Here is a 14943-nt window from a genome sequence, read left to right on the forward strand (position 1 = left end):
ATTCTCCTCTAAATATCAATTACCGAAATTATTCAATTGCCGCAAATTGAACACAAAAGGTGGTTACGATTAAGCTTTATGTTATGTATATTGCTTATCTCAGTTAAATCCATTTCCTAAAATGCTGTTGATGTTACTAAAGCAGGCTGGTTAAACATGTTACTGATCCCTTGATCCAAGAAGCATCAGGGTCTTTACTTACTGGTTAAACAGATATTCATTGTTTGTTTTTTTAAGTGTCCTATTTTTTTTTTCCTAAAGCAACTCCATGTGGATTTTCCATCAAACTGAGCTGAAAAAAACATGTTCTGTCTGGGTGTATGAGGACATCTCTGGAAATATAGGATACTTTAAACCCAAAGCTCAGAACTGAGAGCAGGCGAATCCACTCAGCCTCTTGGCCTGACAAGCAAAACATGACTGCAACATCTGTGGCACTGCAGGTTCCCAGCAAAACCATGAGCTGCATGGTTATGCTTTATTTAATTGCCTGATTATATCCAGGCAATTTTGGCAAGCTCTCCCTGCACCAGTTGGCCCATGGGCGGATGATGGTTAAGTTGAGAGATGCAAACTTTATTCGGAAGCCGAGTGCTTGACTCACTCACTGACCTGAGGCCTCCACCTGCACCGGCAATGCTTCTAATCGTAGGACCCGGAGAACTTCTTGCTGATCTGCTCGCCACAGCAGAAGGCCTTTTGACTCATGCCCATCTGGCCTGCTAGCACATTAAGAGCACGCCAAGGTCCCTGCTAGCACCACGCTACCTCGCCCGAGCGAATCGGAGCGCCTTCGAAGTTTTGGTGATGAACAAGTTCCCTTGCATCACGACTGCATGTGGTTACTAAAGGAGATGACAAGTCAACAAGCCGCCTCCGAGTTCTCCCACGTGCGCACACGATTACACAAACACAGAAGTACAAAATCACACCCCGGACAAGATATTATTTACACCATACTAATTATTAAATATTATGTACACTTCCAAGAAAATTTGGGTGTATGCTTCTCTTATTAGATATCTATCTAGAAGCTATGCTAAACAATCTGAGCGTATTAAAAAGATGATGATAATTCACAATTGAAATCCTGTCTTTCGGCATTATGGTTATCTACCAAAATATATGGATATATTCAGCTGGGTTTTTTCTTCCATATGTCCTTTTAGTTGTGAATATTTTCCCTGACATCTAAACATATGCACCTGACTTTTTCCTTTCCAATTTATCTCAGTAACATGTGGCTATGCTCACCAGAACTTCCTGCCCGAAGTTTGTGTGCGTCATTGGTGTGTCATGGTCAAGTGTCTACCTCATAGGGTGCGAGAAGGACAGGTATTTTTTTTTAATGGTAGTGGGATATCAGTCTACAGCTATGGCCAAATTTCACAGACAGAACCATGTCCTTTCTCTCAGAAAAGGGAACACAAGCACTGACTTGAATACCCTCTAGCAAGAAGGAGTCTGGTTGAGAGTTGGATAATCACCACAGACTCCCAGGACCTTGACATTTTTTCATGGACTACTATATAGGGCCAGGTCCCCATTTACGCTATGATGGCAAGCCACTCACACACACACACACACACACACACACACACACACACACACACACCCTTTAGTGTAGATGGGGATTTGACCCTATCTATTAGTCCCTGAAGAAAAGTCAGGATTCTGGAAGTCCAGTTGGGGCAGTGACCAAATGAAGACAAATAATGTTGACATTTCTTCAGGGATGAATAGAGGGGGTCCCTAGCTACACTAAAGTTGTGTGTGGCCATCATTGCACTGCACCACAGCACCATGTCTGGCATCTCTCTTGGGGCCCATAAGTTTATTACTGCCTTTCTAAAGGGGGCAAAAGCACCACCAATTCCATTGTACCCTAGCAGTTTCGGGTAGAACTACCCCATTGTGCTGAAGTCCTATGGATGCCCTCATGAAATGGGTGTCTGTAAAACTGCCTTTTGTTTCGCAATCATACCAGCAAATAGAGTTGCGGTGTTGCCTTGCATTCACTGGTAGTCAGGTGACTCTAGGGTGACTTGGTGGTTGAATATGGGATTTCGGCCCCAAGTCATATCACCCAACTTTGTGAATAAACCGTTTGTCCTTGTAGCCTTTATTGAGCGTCCACTTATGATGTATTTTTTGCCGTGCCCGCTACGTACCCTACCATATTATTTAGACCAGCTGACAGCCAACCAATTCTCAAACCAAGTGTTCATCTGCCATGGAGAAAAGACATGATGAGCTCCTTTGTCTAAGCAGAGGCTTGCCCACTAGGTGGTGGATCGTCAACACCTTGGCCAATAGACGGGCTGAACGCCCACCCCCTACTGTGCCATGCCACTCTACAAGGAGATTCTCCTCCTCATGGTATTATCAGGGGCTCACAGAACCATCTTCACATACATAAGGGAATTGGTGAGTTTATGGTGTCTACTGGTGATTCACTAATAATGACACATCCCATTGGCCACTATGCCATTCATTTGACAAAGCATTTCATCCTGAGCACAAATGGGCGAAATCTTCTTTCATTTCTGAATGGCGTTTCTCCTGCTCTTCACCTTTTTTGACTTCTTTAGTGCCAGTGTGTTTTTCCTGGTATCTGTTTCTGTTCACACAACTGGTAATTCCATTAAGTCTTGTGCTGTTAACGTTAGCGGCTATTCACATTTAAACCCCTGAACATTTAATTGCAGTTCAATTCCTGCATAAACGTGCACGTGGGAAGACAAAAGAGGAAAAAGCATGTTGAGTAGCTGCCTGAGAAAATTCCACTATTTGAATAATGCACAGTAGTTGCTTAACGTTAGTCCATGAAACCACACATTTCTTAAACCTTGTGTCACACTGACGTGGGAAGAAGTGTCTGAATAAATGCATGCTGTTTATGGCACACTTTTTTACATTATGTATCACATTTCTAACTAATATTCAAGATCCTCCAGAATTTTGTGATTTTGCAATCGCAGAAATTAACACAATCACGTAAACGCCTCAATATTCAGAGGAGCTTGCACTTTTTTCAAAATTACCAAAGTTTTTTTACCGCAGTAATTTTTCCGTAACTGAATCACAAATGTAACCCTATTCGTCATATACAGTGCTGTGAAAAAGTATTTGCCCCATCCTGATTTCTTCTGGTTTTGTATATATCTAAATACTTTTAGATCTTCAAACAAAATATAACATAAAACAAAGGCAAACTGAGTAAAGACACAATGTAGTTATTTTTTTGTTGACGCAAAGAACGTTATCAAACACCATTCACTAATGTGAAAAACGAATTGGCCCCTAAAACTTAAAATTTGCTTGTGCCACCTTTAGCAGCAATAACTGCAACCAAAGACTTCTGATAACTGGAGATCAGTCTTTCGCTTACTTCTAATACTAGGACTTACTCCTATGCTTTGGATCAGTGTCTTGCTGCATAATCCAGTTGTACTCGAGTTTCAACTTTCAGACTGAAGACCGGACATTCTCCTTTAGGATTTTCTGGTAGAGAGCAGAATTCATGTTTCCCTCAATTATTGCAAATTGCCCAGGTCATGAAGCAGCAAAGCATCCCCACACCATCACACTTCCACCACCATGCTTGACTGTAGGTATGATATTCTTTTTGTGGAATTCTGTGTTTGGTTTACGTCAGATGAAAGAGAGGCCTTTAGGTCATTTGACGTTGTCCTTGGCTCTTTTGCGACTTGCTTGATGAGTCACTGCTGTGCTCTTGGAGGAATTTTGGAAGGTCTGCCACTTCTGGGAAGGTTCACTACTGTGCCGAGTTTTCCATTTGGAGATAACGGCTCTCACTGTGGTTCTTTGAAATAGCTTTGTAACCCTTCCCAGACTGATGTTTTTCAATCACCTTCTTCCTCATCATTTCTGGGATTTCTTTCAACTTTGGCATAGTGTGTTACTGGGTAAGATCTTTTAACCAACTTCATGTTGTTGAGAAAGTTCTATTTAAGTGTTGATTTGATTGAACAGGGTTTGCAGTAATCAGGCCTGGTTGTGTCTAGTCCAGATGAAGCCATTATGAATGCAGTTTCATTGATTTGGCGAATTAGTAACTATGGGGGTAAATACATTTTCACAAAGGCCCAGTTGGTATTGCATAACTTTTTTGCTTCAATAAATAATCATTTAAAAACTGTATTTTCTGTGTTTACTAAGGCGGCCTTTATTTTATCTTCGATTTGGTTTTAATTTCCGAAAACAATTTACATTCATGGCATTTGGCAGATGCCCTTTTCCAGAGAGACTTACTTTTACTGTATCTCATTTATACATCTGAGCAGTTGAGGGTTAAAGGCCTTGTTCAGGGGGGCAGAAGTGGCAACTTGGCAGTGCTGGGATTTTAACTCATGACCTCCTGATCAGTAGTCTAACTTCTTAAGCAGTGCATCTACCACTGCCCATACTAATTTAGCACGAGATATACATCAAAACAGAAGAAATCAGGATTTGAGAAAATACATTTTCACAGCACTGTAGTGCTGTGTGTAAGCACTATGCTGTTTGTTGCACGGAGATATAATGTGGTATATCAACGTCTTGTGTTTTAATATCAGAGCATACTGCCACGTAAACATCACCTAAATTCTCCAGATACAAAATAAAAAGTGACAAATTGAGAAGCAGAAGTTCCTGACCTGGCCTGGTTTAATGTCCATGTACTGCAGGACTTCTTTCAGCAGAACTGGAGTGTGTGGTTCTTGGTCAGCCTGCAAAGACGAATGCTTCGTGCTTCTGCTATGGCAGTCTGGTGTGAAAGGAGAAGAACTGGAGCAGAAACGCTGAGGCTGCTTTGGCTTCCTCCAGCAACAGCTAAATGCATGCTTGTGCACACTCCACTTTCCACGATAAGCCAAGCGCATGGGCAACAACAAGCCACGACAGAAGAGAGTCATTTGGAAACTGAAAATGGATAAAGAGTTCGGATTTATTATAAGCAGAAATGAAAGCCGTTTCTATAGAATATCATGTATTTTTTAAAAAAAACTATACCGTATACTAATAATAATAATAATAATAATAATAACACAATGACAGACCACAATGACTACACAACAGATTCTGCCATTCTTAACAGAATTGTATAAATGCCGATTCAGTGTGTTATTAGAAGGAATGTACAGGAAACACTAATATGCAAACAACTAATCAGTTCTATTAAAGCAAAAATTGTGTGTGTCAACCTTCTGCAAATACCAACTTTATGTTAAATTTTTTTTTTTTAAATTTACTATATTTATTCATAATTCTATATTTATTATGTACTGACAAGGATTTATTAATAGAGGATATTAGATATTGTTGATATGATTGTTTAATAGAAATAAAGTTGCTAAAATAATCGCTATTCACCAGTCACCAACATTATTAATACATGATTAGTTAAAACCAAGTTAAGCTTTGCCTTATTTCTCTTGAGATATTTTATGGTAGATAAAAGATAGCAGATATATACACAGTGTAGAAGTTATTTTGCAGTTTATACATGGATTACTACTAAACACGAAAAGGAATAAACCACAAACAGCAAATGAAATTATATTTTAGTTAATGTTAAACTTTTTTTTTTTAATTTCATTTTGTTCTTGATTTTCCAATGCTTTCAGTGAATAAAAAGAACAAATGGGGGGGGGGGGTTTGTAGACATGCTCCCCATCCCATGGCAAGCTCCTTTTTCCTCACCGGATGGTGGACACTAATGTAATTGTAATTACGCAAATGTGTAATCGCTGACCGTGTAATTGTAATCTGTAATTACACTGTAATCTCTGATGGGTCAACTACAGAAGAATGCTACCCTGTAGAGTGCGAGAAAAGACTCGCCATGTAATTAACAATAGCAATTTGACATCGAGTTATAATTCCACATGTTACCACATTCAGGAGGACAATCTAATACTTTGTAAAAAGATGAAAAAGAATGAAACGAAAAATAAATAAAACCAACCTGAAAGAAGTCCCAACCATTTAAACAACAAATACATCAGTTGCCTTTAGTAGTAGGAATGGTAGGTGAGAATTTCTACTGTTTGACAAACTTCTTCCAATTTCTAATTTATACAAGCAAATGTCCAAATACTACTTGCACCCTAAACTGTACATTTGCACATTTACTGATTTTTGCTGCTCTCTCATTTGACATGTCTTTTGAAAGCTTGTCAATCAAATAATTTACACCCCTAGTCCATGGTGACATCATCTTGCACTGACAAAAACTGATAACGCTGAGATAGCCCGTAGCTGTCACCTGTAATATCATTAAGCCTGGCTCAATTTCCTTGGATGAAAAATTTCATCTAGGGGTTATGGTGATATTTGTCACTGTTGAAATATGAAGAGCTATTTTAGCACATGGCATGTGGGGCTTTGACCTCTTCACTGCTCCCGATTTCACTGGATGACAGTGAAATCCATGACATTTAAACTTCTTAAGGTTTGCCATTCTTAGGAGACAACTTTAAAGTTTTATTTTCAAAGAAATAAAATACAGCTAAAAAAAAAGTAAACGTAAATAAAAACAAACAAAAAATGGGTCTCCTACAGTGCACGATAACCTTCTAAATATGCATTTTAAAGTCCCCATGAAATGAGTAGATGCCGCATGTTGACGTGTTTGCTATTCAAACAAGAGGTCGAAGTGACAAAGTGTTTAAACGCTTGACTGTTTTACACAACAGCCACTAACATTAGAGATATGCCACATGCCACCAGAGCTATTAAAAAAAAAGAAAGAAAGAAAGAAAGAAAACTTGACAGCATCTTAGAAAATTAGCTAATTATGGAGAGCAGCAAAATGTTTAGTAAATGCCTGTAGACTTTAACGAGGATGATATCCTAGACAAGATTCTCTGTGTTTTAGGAGTTACGGTATACACATTTGTCAACCGACAGCAATCCCGAAAAATGACAGTAGACACCAGGGTCAGCACCAGGATGCATCAGCTGCATCTGAAGGATAGATTAAATTATATTACATACTGTTACTAATGAGTATAGAGACAGAAACAATTTTTCGATCAGTATTGAGTATCGAGACATTCCAGCATTGAACAGCCCTAAGTTAGTAAAACACTCCTATAAAATTTGTGTCAACATAGCTACTGTACCCGTTTGTATAAACTCCAACCATTTTTTAGCTCAAGCAAATGGCCATATTCACAGCTAACAAGATGCTTCTGTATAGAACCCTGGGTGGGACACATACATTATAGAGAGCATTTAATTGGGCGAACACATGACTAGTACAGGCTGAGTCTTTAAAATATCTTTAATTGCTTTCCTGTAAGTAATGAATTATAAAACTGAAACAAAAATATCCCCAGAACAACTTCTTTTATTAATTTATTTGGGGGGGGGGGGGGGGGGTCTTGTTTTTTCACATTCTCTCGTATTGATGTTCATAACACATTAAAAGACCTGAAACACCTATTATGATTTCAGGGGCGCTTTAAATACTCTTACATTTACAACCTAGGACACTTTAACTAACTTTAAATGACGCGATGCACAAAATAGCTTGCCTTTTTATTTTACCCTCGAACACTTTTTTTTAATATGAAGCTATTGCAATGACAACCTGTGTCCCAGAAGATTTGTTTGTTTTGAGGATGCTTACTGAGGCACACTGAATAACAAAATGAAAATTCACACGTAGTGTGTTTAATTAAAAATGCGTACACTATGTAATAATAACGTGCAAAATGTGTAAATTCATCACTCACTATGTAAACAGCTATTACAGCATGGACACATAACATTGAACAGAGGAACAACATACCACTCGGCAAGCTGCAGCGGCATGTGTTTTGATGGTGCGCACCTTCGAATCGTTCTCGGCTGCAACGTGCAGTGAATTCGCGTTCCTACTGCGTACAAGATTTTTTTGAAATTCGTATCCTGGTCAATTTTAAAGGGTTTAAAATGACCAAAAAAAAAAAACAAATTTTCATGTCGAACTTTGTTTTCGTCATGTTCATACGAGTAATTTTTTACATGTCTTATCTTATCTCTAACGGCATTCGCTTCTCATTTAAACCAACTGCACAATGCAACTACGGTATATTTAAATCCATCACTTTCCTTGTATGGAATATATATTTATATATTTAATATAATATATAAAACATTTTATTAAGATTTTTTACTTATTTTTTTGCAAAAAATAAATGAATTAAATGTAAAATATTATACTGACGTTTGTCGTGACACCTTGGCCAAAACTGGCGGCGTCACGTGACGTGCCTGTCCTCTCGTCCAATCAGATGCCGAGTTTGCTGGGTGGATAGTGTTTGAAAATCTTCGCGCTGAGAGCTGGACTGAAAGATACTATTATATAGGAAGTGCTATGTTTTATATTTAATAGTTAATTCCGCGCTTCACGGTGGATATATATTGTTCCGAGAGGTAAATTAACTCTACGTTATTCTATAAACGTGAAGTAGTAGCTGACAGCTGCGTGACTGTTAGCTGTATTAGCTTAGTAGCGCGCTAAGGTTTAAATAAAGCTAAGCCAAGCTAGCTGGATAAAATGGCCATGCTGGTACAACGAGCAAGTGTTTCATACATTCCAAAACCAGAAGGAATTTTTTTACTTTATTTTTAAAAAATAATGATAGTAGTGTTGTAGGAATTACAAGCCAAACAGACAGTGAGTTGCTACTGTGCAGTTCTTATAGTTTCATGTGTAGCTGATAATAACGCTGGCTAACTAGCTGCATAAGGCAGAATTACACACTGGTATTGTCATGAATAATAATTATACATTGTTGTACCTTTTAATTATTATTAAGCCATATTTCATTGTCATTATTTATTATCTCAATGCCAGCACTGTTGGAAGAAATGCAGGAGAATCCAATATAAATGGTGGACCTCCCCCTCCCCCTTTCAGGATTAATGGGTGAATAAAGTATAATAAAACGTTATTTTAATATTTAATAAATATATATATTATATGAAATTCAATTTTGAGGGGGAAAAAAACCCAGTAGAATGTACAATGAAATAAGTGTATCCTGTAAAAAGGCATGGGGTGCACAAACTTTTGTGCACAGCTGTAGCTAGGTCTTATTTAAAGCATTTGATGTCTAGAATGAAAAAGATGCATTTGGTAGTCAAACATGGCATGAATATCATGATCCGAGGACTCCCTGGGTGTCCAGTACGTTTGTGTCCACCGTGTCCTATTGTTATTTATCTCATAAACACTGTCATGTTTTGCAGTGTCGGGGTGAGCCGAAGCCGTTATGTCGGAAGGAGAGGTGTGCAGCCACGTAAAAGTGGTGGTCCGTGTCCGCCCTTTGAATGCCAAGGAAACGGATGGAAACTTAAAGAAGGTGGTCCGTGTGGTGGATAACCACATGCTCATCTTTGACCCCAAAGAGACAGAGGTAACGTTTTTCCGTGGCCAGAAACCAGGAAACAGGGATGTGAGGAAAAGAATGAATAAAGACCTGAAGTTTGTGTTTGACCAAGTCTTCGGGGAGGATTCGACACAAACAGAAGTGTTCGAAAACACTACTAAGGGAGTAGTCGATGGAGTCCTGAACGGCTACAACTGCACAGGTGAGGCCATTGCAGCTCCAGATTGCAGAAAATGTGACTGTGCTCGAGCGGTCAGTTAGAAACGCAGCGATACGAAGGTAATAGCTGGCACTCGGTACACAAGGTTCTTCCCAGGATAATGAATACTGATAGCAGAGCTTCAGATTGTAGCAAGGAAACTTGTAGGGTCCACTTTTCCAAGTTTTTTAAAAAAAATTTTTATGTGATATCAGAGATCTGACTATTGACTAAAAAAAAAAGGTTTAAGATCACCACCACCCCCACCCCCCCAATCAAACTTGCTAGTGTTTTGTGCGTGTTTTGCTGAAAAAAATTTGAATTGGCGAAATTGTCTTTCGCAGGGATGTTTGATGGTAAATGAGACCTTTTAAATCAATTCAGTTTTATTTATATAGCGCTTTTAACAGTGGACATTGTCCAAAAGCAGCTTTACATCGCTTTATAAAGGTGTATGTATGTTTGTTTGTTTGTTTATAGCTTTTAGCTGTGTTCCTGCTTGACGTGCATGGATCGTAGAAGGCTTTGGCCGAACGTGCGTTTTCATGATGTCACATGACGCATCTCGGCCCAAATCTGCGGTAATTTTGAAAAATTGCACGCTCCTCCGATTATTGCGGCGTTTGCTTGATTTTGCATTAATGTCTGCGTTCGCAAAGTCATAAAATACTGGAGGGACTGTGTATTTTCACTATTCCTGTGAGAACTTCATGGTTTTGGGTTGCTCTGAAAGGACAGGAGGGTGTCGCTAGCACAGTTACAATGACATTTAATAGGAGAAAAATATTCACCAATCTCAAACATGGTAGATTTTGCTGTTAGGTCAGTAAAGGGAAAAAAGCTTAAGAGCTTCTTTTCTTATTCACCATTTTCCAGCAATGTTCGAGTTAAGATTGATGGGAAACCAGTGTAAAGGAAGTGGAGGCAGCAGATGACTCGGAGTCCCACAATGTAACGCAGCCATACGACAATCTGTAGACTCGTCTCGGCTAGTTGGCGATCTACGAGATGACGGTGACGGAGGTGTCAGCGTGAATGTTGACTCTTTGGAAGTTAATCATTTTGAGCAGAGTGTATGGATCAGAATACCAGACAGCTGAACAGACTTAAAGACTAAAGCGCTGCTGCATCACTCTCTTTAAGTAGAGATCAATTCCAGCTGACGCCATTATCAGCAGGTAGTCGAACAGCATTGGGGGTAATGTAGGAAAGTGAAAATAGACTAAAATGTCAATGAAACGTGTTTAACTTATAATTACATAATAAATTATGGACTCCACTTAAGTTTTGTTTGTTTGGTGGATTTCTCCTTTAAAAGCCCTATTCGGACAGGATTATATTTATATGGGGTCCTGGGGTCATTTTTTATTTTACAGGTGCTACTTTCATTTTATTTATTGGGTTCTTTCAGTCTTACATAATTGGACAAACAGTTGTTTGAAGTCTTACTTTGAAGTTTATATTGAGAACACTGTTTGTGGATTTTATTATAATTAAATGAAAGAATTGTACTGAAAGCCCCCCCACAAATAATCGGCCAACTAATCAATTATGAAATAATCGTTAGTTGCAGCCCTAGATTATTATCATCAAATTGTTGCTGGAATCTTTGTTCGGCCCAAACTGAAAAAAGAGTCTGCGTCTCTTCTCTGCCCCGACGCCTCTTCGACCGCTTGGAATGGAGCGTGGTCTTATGACCACGTGGAGCACATGTCCACGTTCGAAGAAAAGACAGCACTAGAAACTGACTCCTGCGGTCATTTTATTGCCGTCCGGACATGCGAGTCGATAAACTAATAAAATCCGAATACGGCCGAAGACAAGTTGCGTTCTGTGTTTGCGAAAGAGGTGTTTTGTCGATCAGCATCACGGTTTTATGACATAAAACACGTCAACGGATCGGAAAATATAACAAACCCTATGAAGCGCTTCAGTATCAGGTCACTATAATAAAACCTATAATCTCATCGTGGCTTGTGTGTACAGTGGATGGAAGGCTATCGTGGAATTAGTCTTTTGTTTAATGATTACTAGCATATTGGCCTAAAGGCGTACTGTTTATCAGTAAATCAAATGATAATTGAAACCCATCGATTGGCCGAGCGTGATTCTGTGTAATGAAACCCGGGTGCCTTTTACACGATTGGTTTGACTCTGAAGGGAAACTGCTCGGAGGTCGTATTCTGCCTTTTTTTATTTTACTAGCACGTGTCTAATAAGATTCCTGCATATGAGATCGATTCAGACATTTTCATTTGGGTCATGGTTACAATTTCCCTTTGTGGGTGTAAATGGTCTTTTCTGATTTCACCCTGACACCAATGTACATGCACTTCCAGGAATTACTCCATACAATTTGGTGAAACAAAATGTCTCTAAAAAAAAAAAAAAAAAAAAAATGTAAGTAATTGAAAGACCTCCTACTTTCTGACTCTAGGCCTCTGAGTGAGCATCTCTATTCAGACTAAAAGGCTGGACCTTTCCATCCAGGAAGTAGTATATTGCTTACTGTGTGATTTTCTCCGACTCTCATGGTGCATGTAATCCACAAGCATTAATCGATCACGATCAGGATGAGCACAGTGCTCTGGATCTCGATTCAACAGATTAAATTGAGTATTCTTTTGTTCACTCGAAATCCCTCCAGAAAAGCGTAGCACCCATTTGTCTGGGCCTTTGATTGGTGCATGGTCATGCTTTACATGCGTATGCAAGCTGGAGGGAGTGAAACGGTAAGCAATAAACTACAGGAAGGATTGTGGTATGAATGCCGATATGTTTATAAGTTATGGTGTTGCTTGAAAGTTTGTGATTTTTTTTTTCCCCCAATATATCCGCATAAATATGATTTAAAACATCGTCAGATTTACATACATGTCCTGAAAGTAGACAGATATCCAAATTCAATAAATGAGAGAAAAACATTCTACTTGGTCATTTTATTTATTGAGGAAAATGATCCAATATTACATATCTGTGAGCAGCAAAAGTATGTGAACCTCTAGGATTAGCTGTTTAATTTGAAGGTGAAATTAGAGTCAGGGGTTTTCAATCAATGGGATGATGATCAGGTGTGAGTGAGTATGCGCCCTGTTTTATTTAAAGAACAGGGATTTATCGAAGTCTGATCTTCTCAACACATGTCTGTGGAAGTGTATCCTGGCACGAACAAAGGAGATTTCTGTGGGCCTCAGAAAAAGAGCTGTTGATGCTCATCAAGCTGGAAAATGTTACAAAAGCATCTCTAAAGAGTCTAGATTCCAGCAATTCACAGACAGAGAGACAGATTGTGGACAGATGGAGGATTTTCAAGACCACTGTTCTCGTCCCCAGGACAGGAGACCGACAAAGATCACTCCAAGAGAAAGACGTGTAATAGACTGTGAGGTCACAAAGGAACCTCTCGCACAAGGAAGGCCTCTCGCACATGGGCTAATGTTCAGTGATCTCCTGATGGTGTTCTCATGAACATTAACAATAATGGTGTGCATGCATGGGAAGGTGGACATCCAACCCTAGATGAGGCAGAAGAATTAATCCCCAAAAAAGGAGATTCCTCTGTAATGTGGAAGCTGTTCAGATACGGATCAGATGTGAATCGAACGTGTGTGTGTGTGTGATTTGTAAAGTGTGTCAAAAACCCATATCAACAAAGGGTACATAATATATAATTTATATATAATATGTAAATATTAGCCTTTTGAATCGTCGAATAGTATTCAGGGTTTGTGTTTGATTTTAATGGAGGTTTTCTTCACATCCGTGTATGATTATTGTTATTCATTTTATTATGTTTAATAGGCAGAGCTAGGTTTGGACTGTGTATAGTTATGCTGTGGAGATGAATTTCAAGACTGTCGCACATTTTCACTAGTTCTGATCGAAAGGATGATTTCAGATGTCATTCTGATTTAAAACCATTGTGTGTGTGTGCGTAGTGTTTGCTTATGGAGCTACAGGAGCGGGGAAGACTCACACAATGTTGGGCAGCAGTGAAAACCCGGGTGTAATGTACCTCACCATGAAGGAGCTCTTCAACAGAATGGACCTCATTAAGGAGGAGAAAGTATTTGACATTGCTTTCTCCTATCTAGAGGTAATCGGGGGACTGATTACTCGGGGATGTGCACTAATGTTTATTTGTGTATTATTACTAATATTATTTAATTTGCTGTTTTGTTCTTTTTTTTTTTTTTTTTTTAAACATTGTGAGGTTTCTATTGTTACTGTTTATCTTTATTGTATCTTCATTACTCAGTCTGAGTTTAACTATTCAGTCTATAACGGTAATACAGGTCTGCATTGGCCTAGAGTTCTCCACAAAGAATATTTTGCCTCATATTTGTGGTGGTTTTAAAATCACTAATTAATCATACTTTAATTAAATATTGGCTAATTCGCCGTCTCTTTTTTTTTTTTTTTTTTTTTTTTTTTTTTTTAAAGTCTGGCGTTAATGTATATATTTGCTTGTTATTGCGGTGGTACATTTTAAAGATTAGTGAAAATGGTGAACTAACTAAAGGTACAGAAACGTTCATTTGAAGGTAAAACGCAGGCAGCGGTCCGAGCGAGTAATAATGAATAGACTGTATGCGTCTTCTGATCTTTAAACAAATCCCATCTTTCTACATTTCTGTCAGAGTCTTATTAGAAACGATTTCCACGAACGCAGATCCTTAATATAGCATTATGCATTATGAAACACTGTTTGTTCCTTAATCAACAGGTTTACAACGAACAGATTCGGGACCTCCTAGTGAACTCGGGTCCTCTGGCAGTGCGAGAAGACAGTACAAAAGGAGTGGTGATCCAAGGCCTGACTCTTCACCAGGTATGTGTGAGACTGAGAGAGCACTAAATGGGCGGCTGTGACTACTAGTGGTAGAGCAGGTTGTCCAGTAATCGTAGGGTTGGCGGTGCGATTCCCGGCCCACGTGACTCCACATACCGAAGTGTCCTTGGGCAAGACACCGAACCCCAAGTTGCTCCCGATGGCAAGTCCATGACGTCACTTCACAATGGTGAAAAACACATTTCTATGAATAAAACGCATCTGAACAAGAGCAGAGGTCACAGAGTGAACTGCTGCTGGAAAAGTGCACGATCCGGGTCGTCCAAAACATGAGTGTTTTATATCAAGCTCTTCAAACAAACTCGTAAGTGTATTAACGTGGCTCGTCGTGTCAGATACTGTGACAGACACGTATGATGTTTAATGTGTTCCAGACATGTTTTCTTCAGCGCAGAAATGATATAAAAGGGTAAAAATGTCCTTATCTGTGAACGTTAGAAATTCACGCCGGTATTTCCATTTTACATATAGACTTGTCCTGATAGCGTGCGAGTCTCCGTTAAACT

The 14943-nt window shown here is 39.0% G+C and overlaps 2 protein-coding genes across 4 annotated transcripts in view; one reads left to right on the forward strand and one right to left on the reverse strand.

The window, feature by feature from the left end:
* The window catches only part of mettl15 (methyltransferase like 15), a 77016-nt gene extending 68721 nt beyond the window's left edge, over positions 1–8295 (reverse strand). Inside the window, exons 1-2 of one of the 3 annotated variants that reach the window (XM_017459208.2) lie at positions 8219–8295; positions 4662–4926 (exon numbers count right to left, since the gene is read on the reverse strand). In XM_017459208.2, the coding sequence (XP_017314697.1) occupies positions 4662–4919 (258 nt within the window). In that variant the 5' untranslated portion in view covers positions 4920–4926; positions 8219–8295. Of the gene's footprint in view, positions 1–4661; positions 4927–7745; positions 7927–8218 lie in introns of those variants that run through there. The other 2 variants (XM_017459209.3, XM_017459207.2) reach the window with 2 other exon arrangements.
* kif18a (kinesin family member 18A) overlaps positions 8289–14943 on the forward strand; it is a 32713-nt gene continuing 26058 nt past the window's right edge. Inside the window, exons 1-4 of the mRNA XM_017459206.2 lie at positions 8289–8427; positions 9247–9588; positions 13524–13681; positions 14312–14416. Coding sequence (XP_017314695.1) covers positions 9270–9588; positions 13524–13681; positions 14312–14416 — 582 coding nt within the window. The 5' untranslated portion in view covers positions 8289–8427; positions 9247–9269. The remainder of the gene's footprint in view (positions 8428–9246; positions 9589–13523; positions 13682–14311; positions 14417–14943) is intronic.

Source organism: Ictalurus punctatus, chromosome 27, assembly GCF_001660625.3.
Source record: "Ictalurus punctatus breed USDA103 chromosome 27, Coco_2.0, whole genome shotgun sequence".
In the NCBI taxonomy this organism is placed as follows: Eukaryota; Metazoa; Chordata; class Actinopteri; order Siluriformes; family Ictaluridae; genus Ictalurus; species Ictalurus punctatus.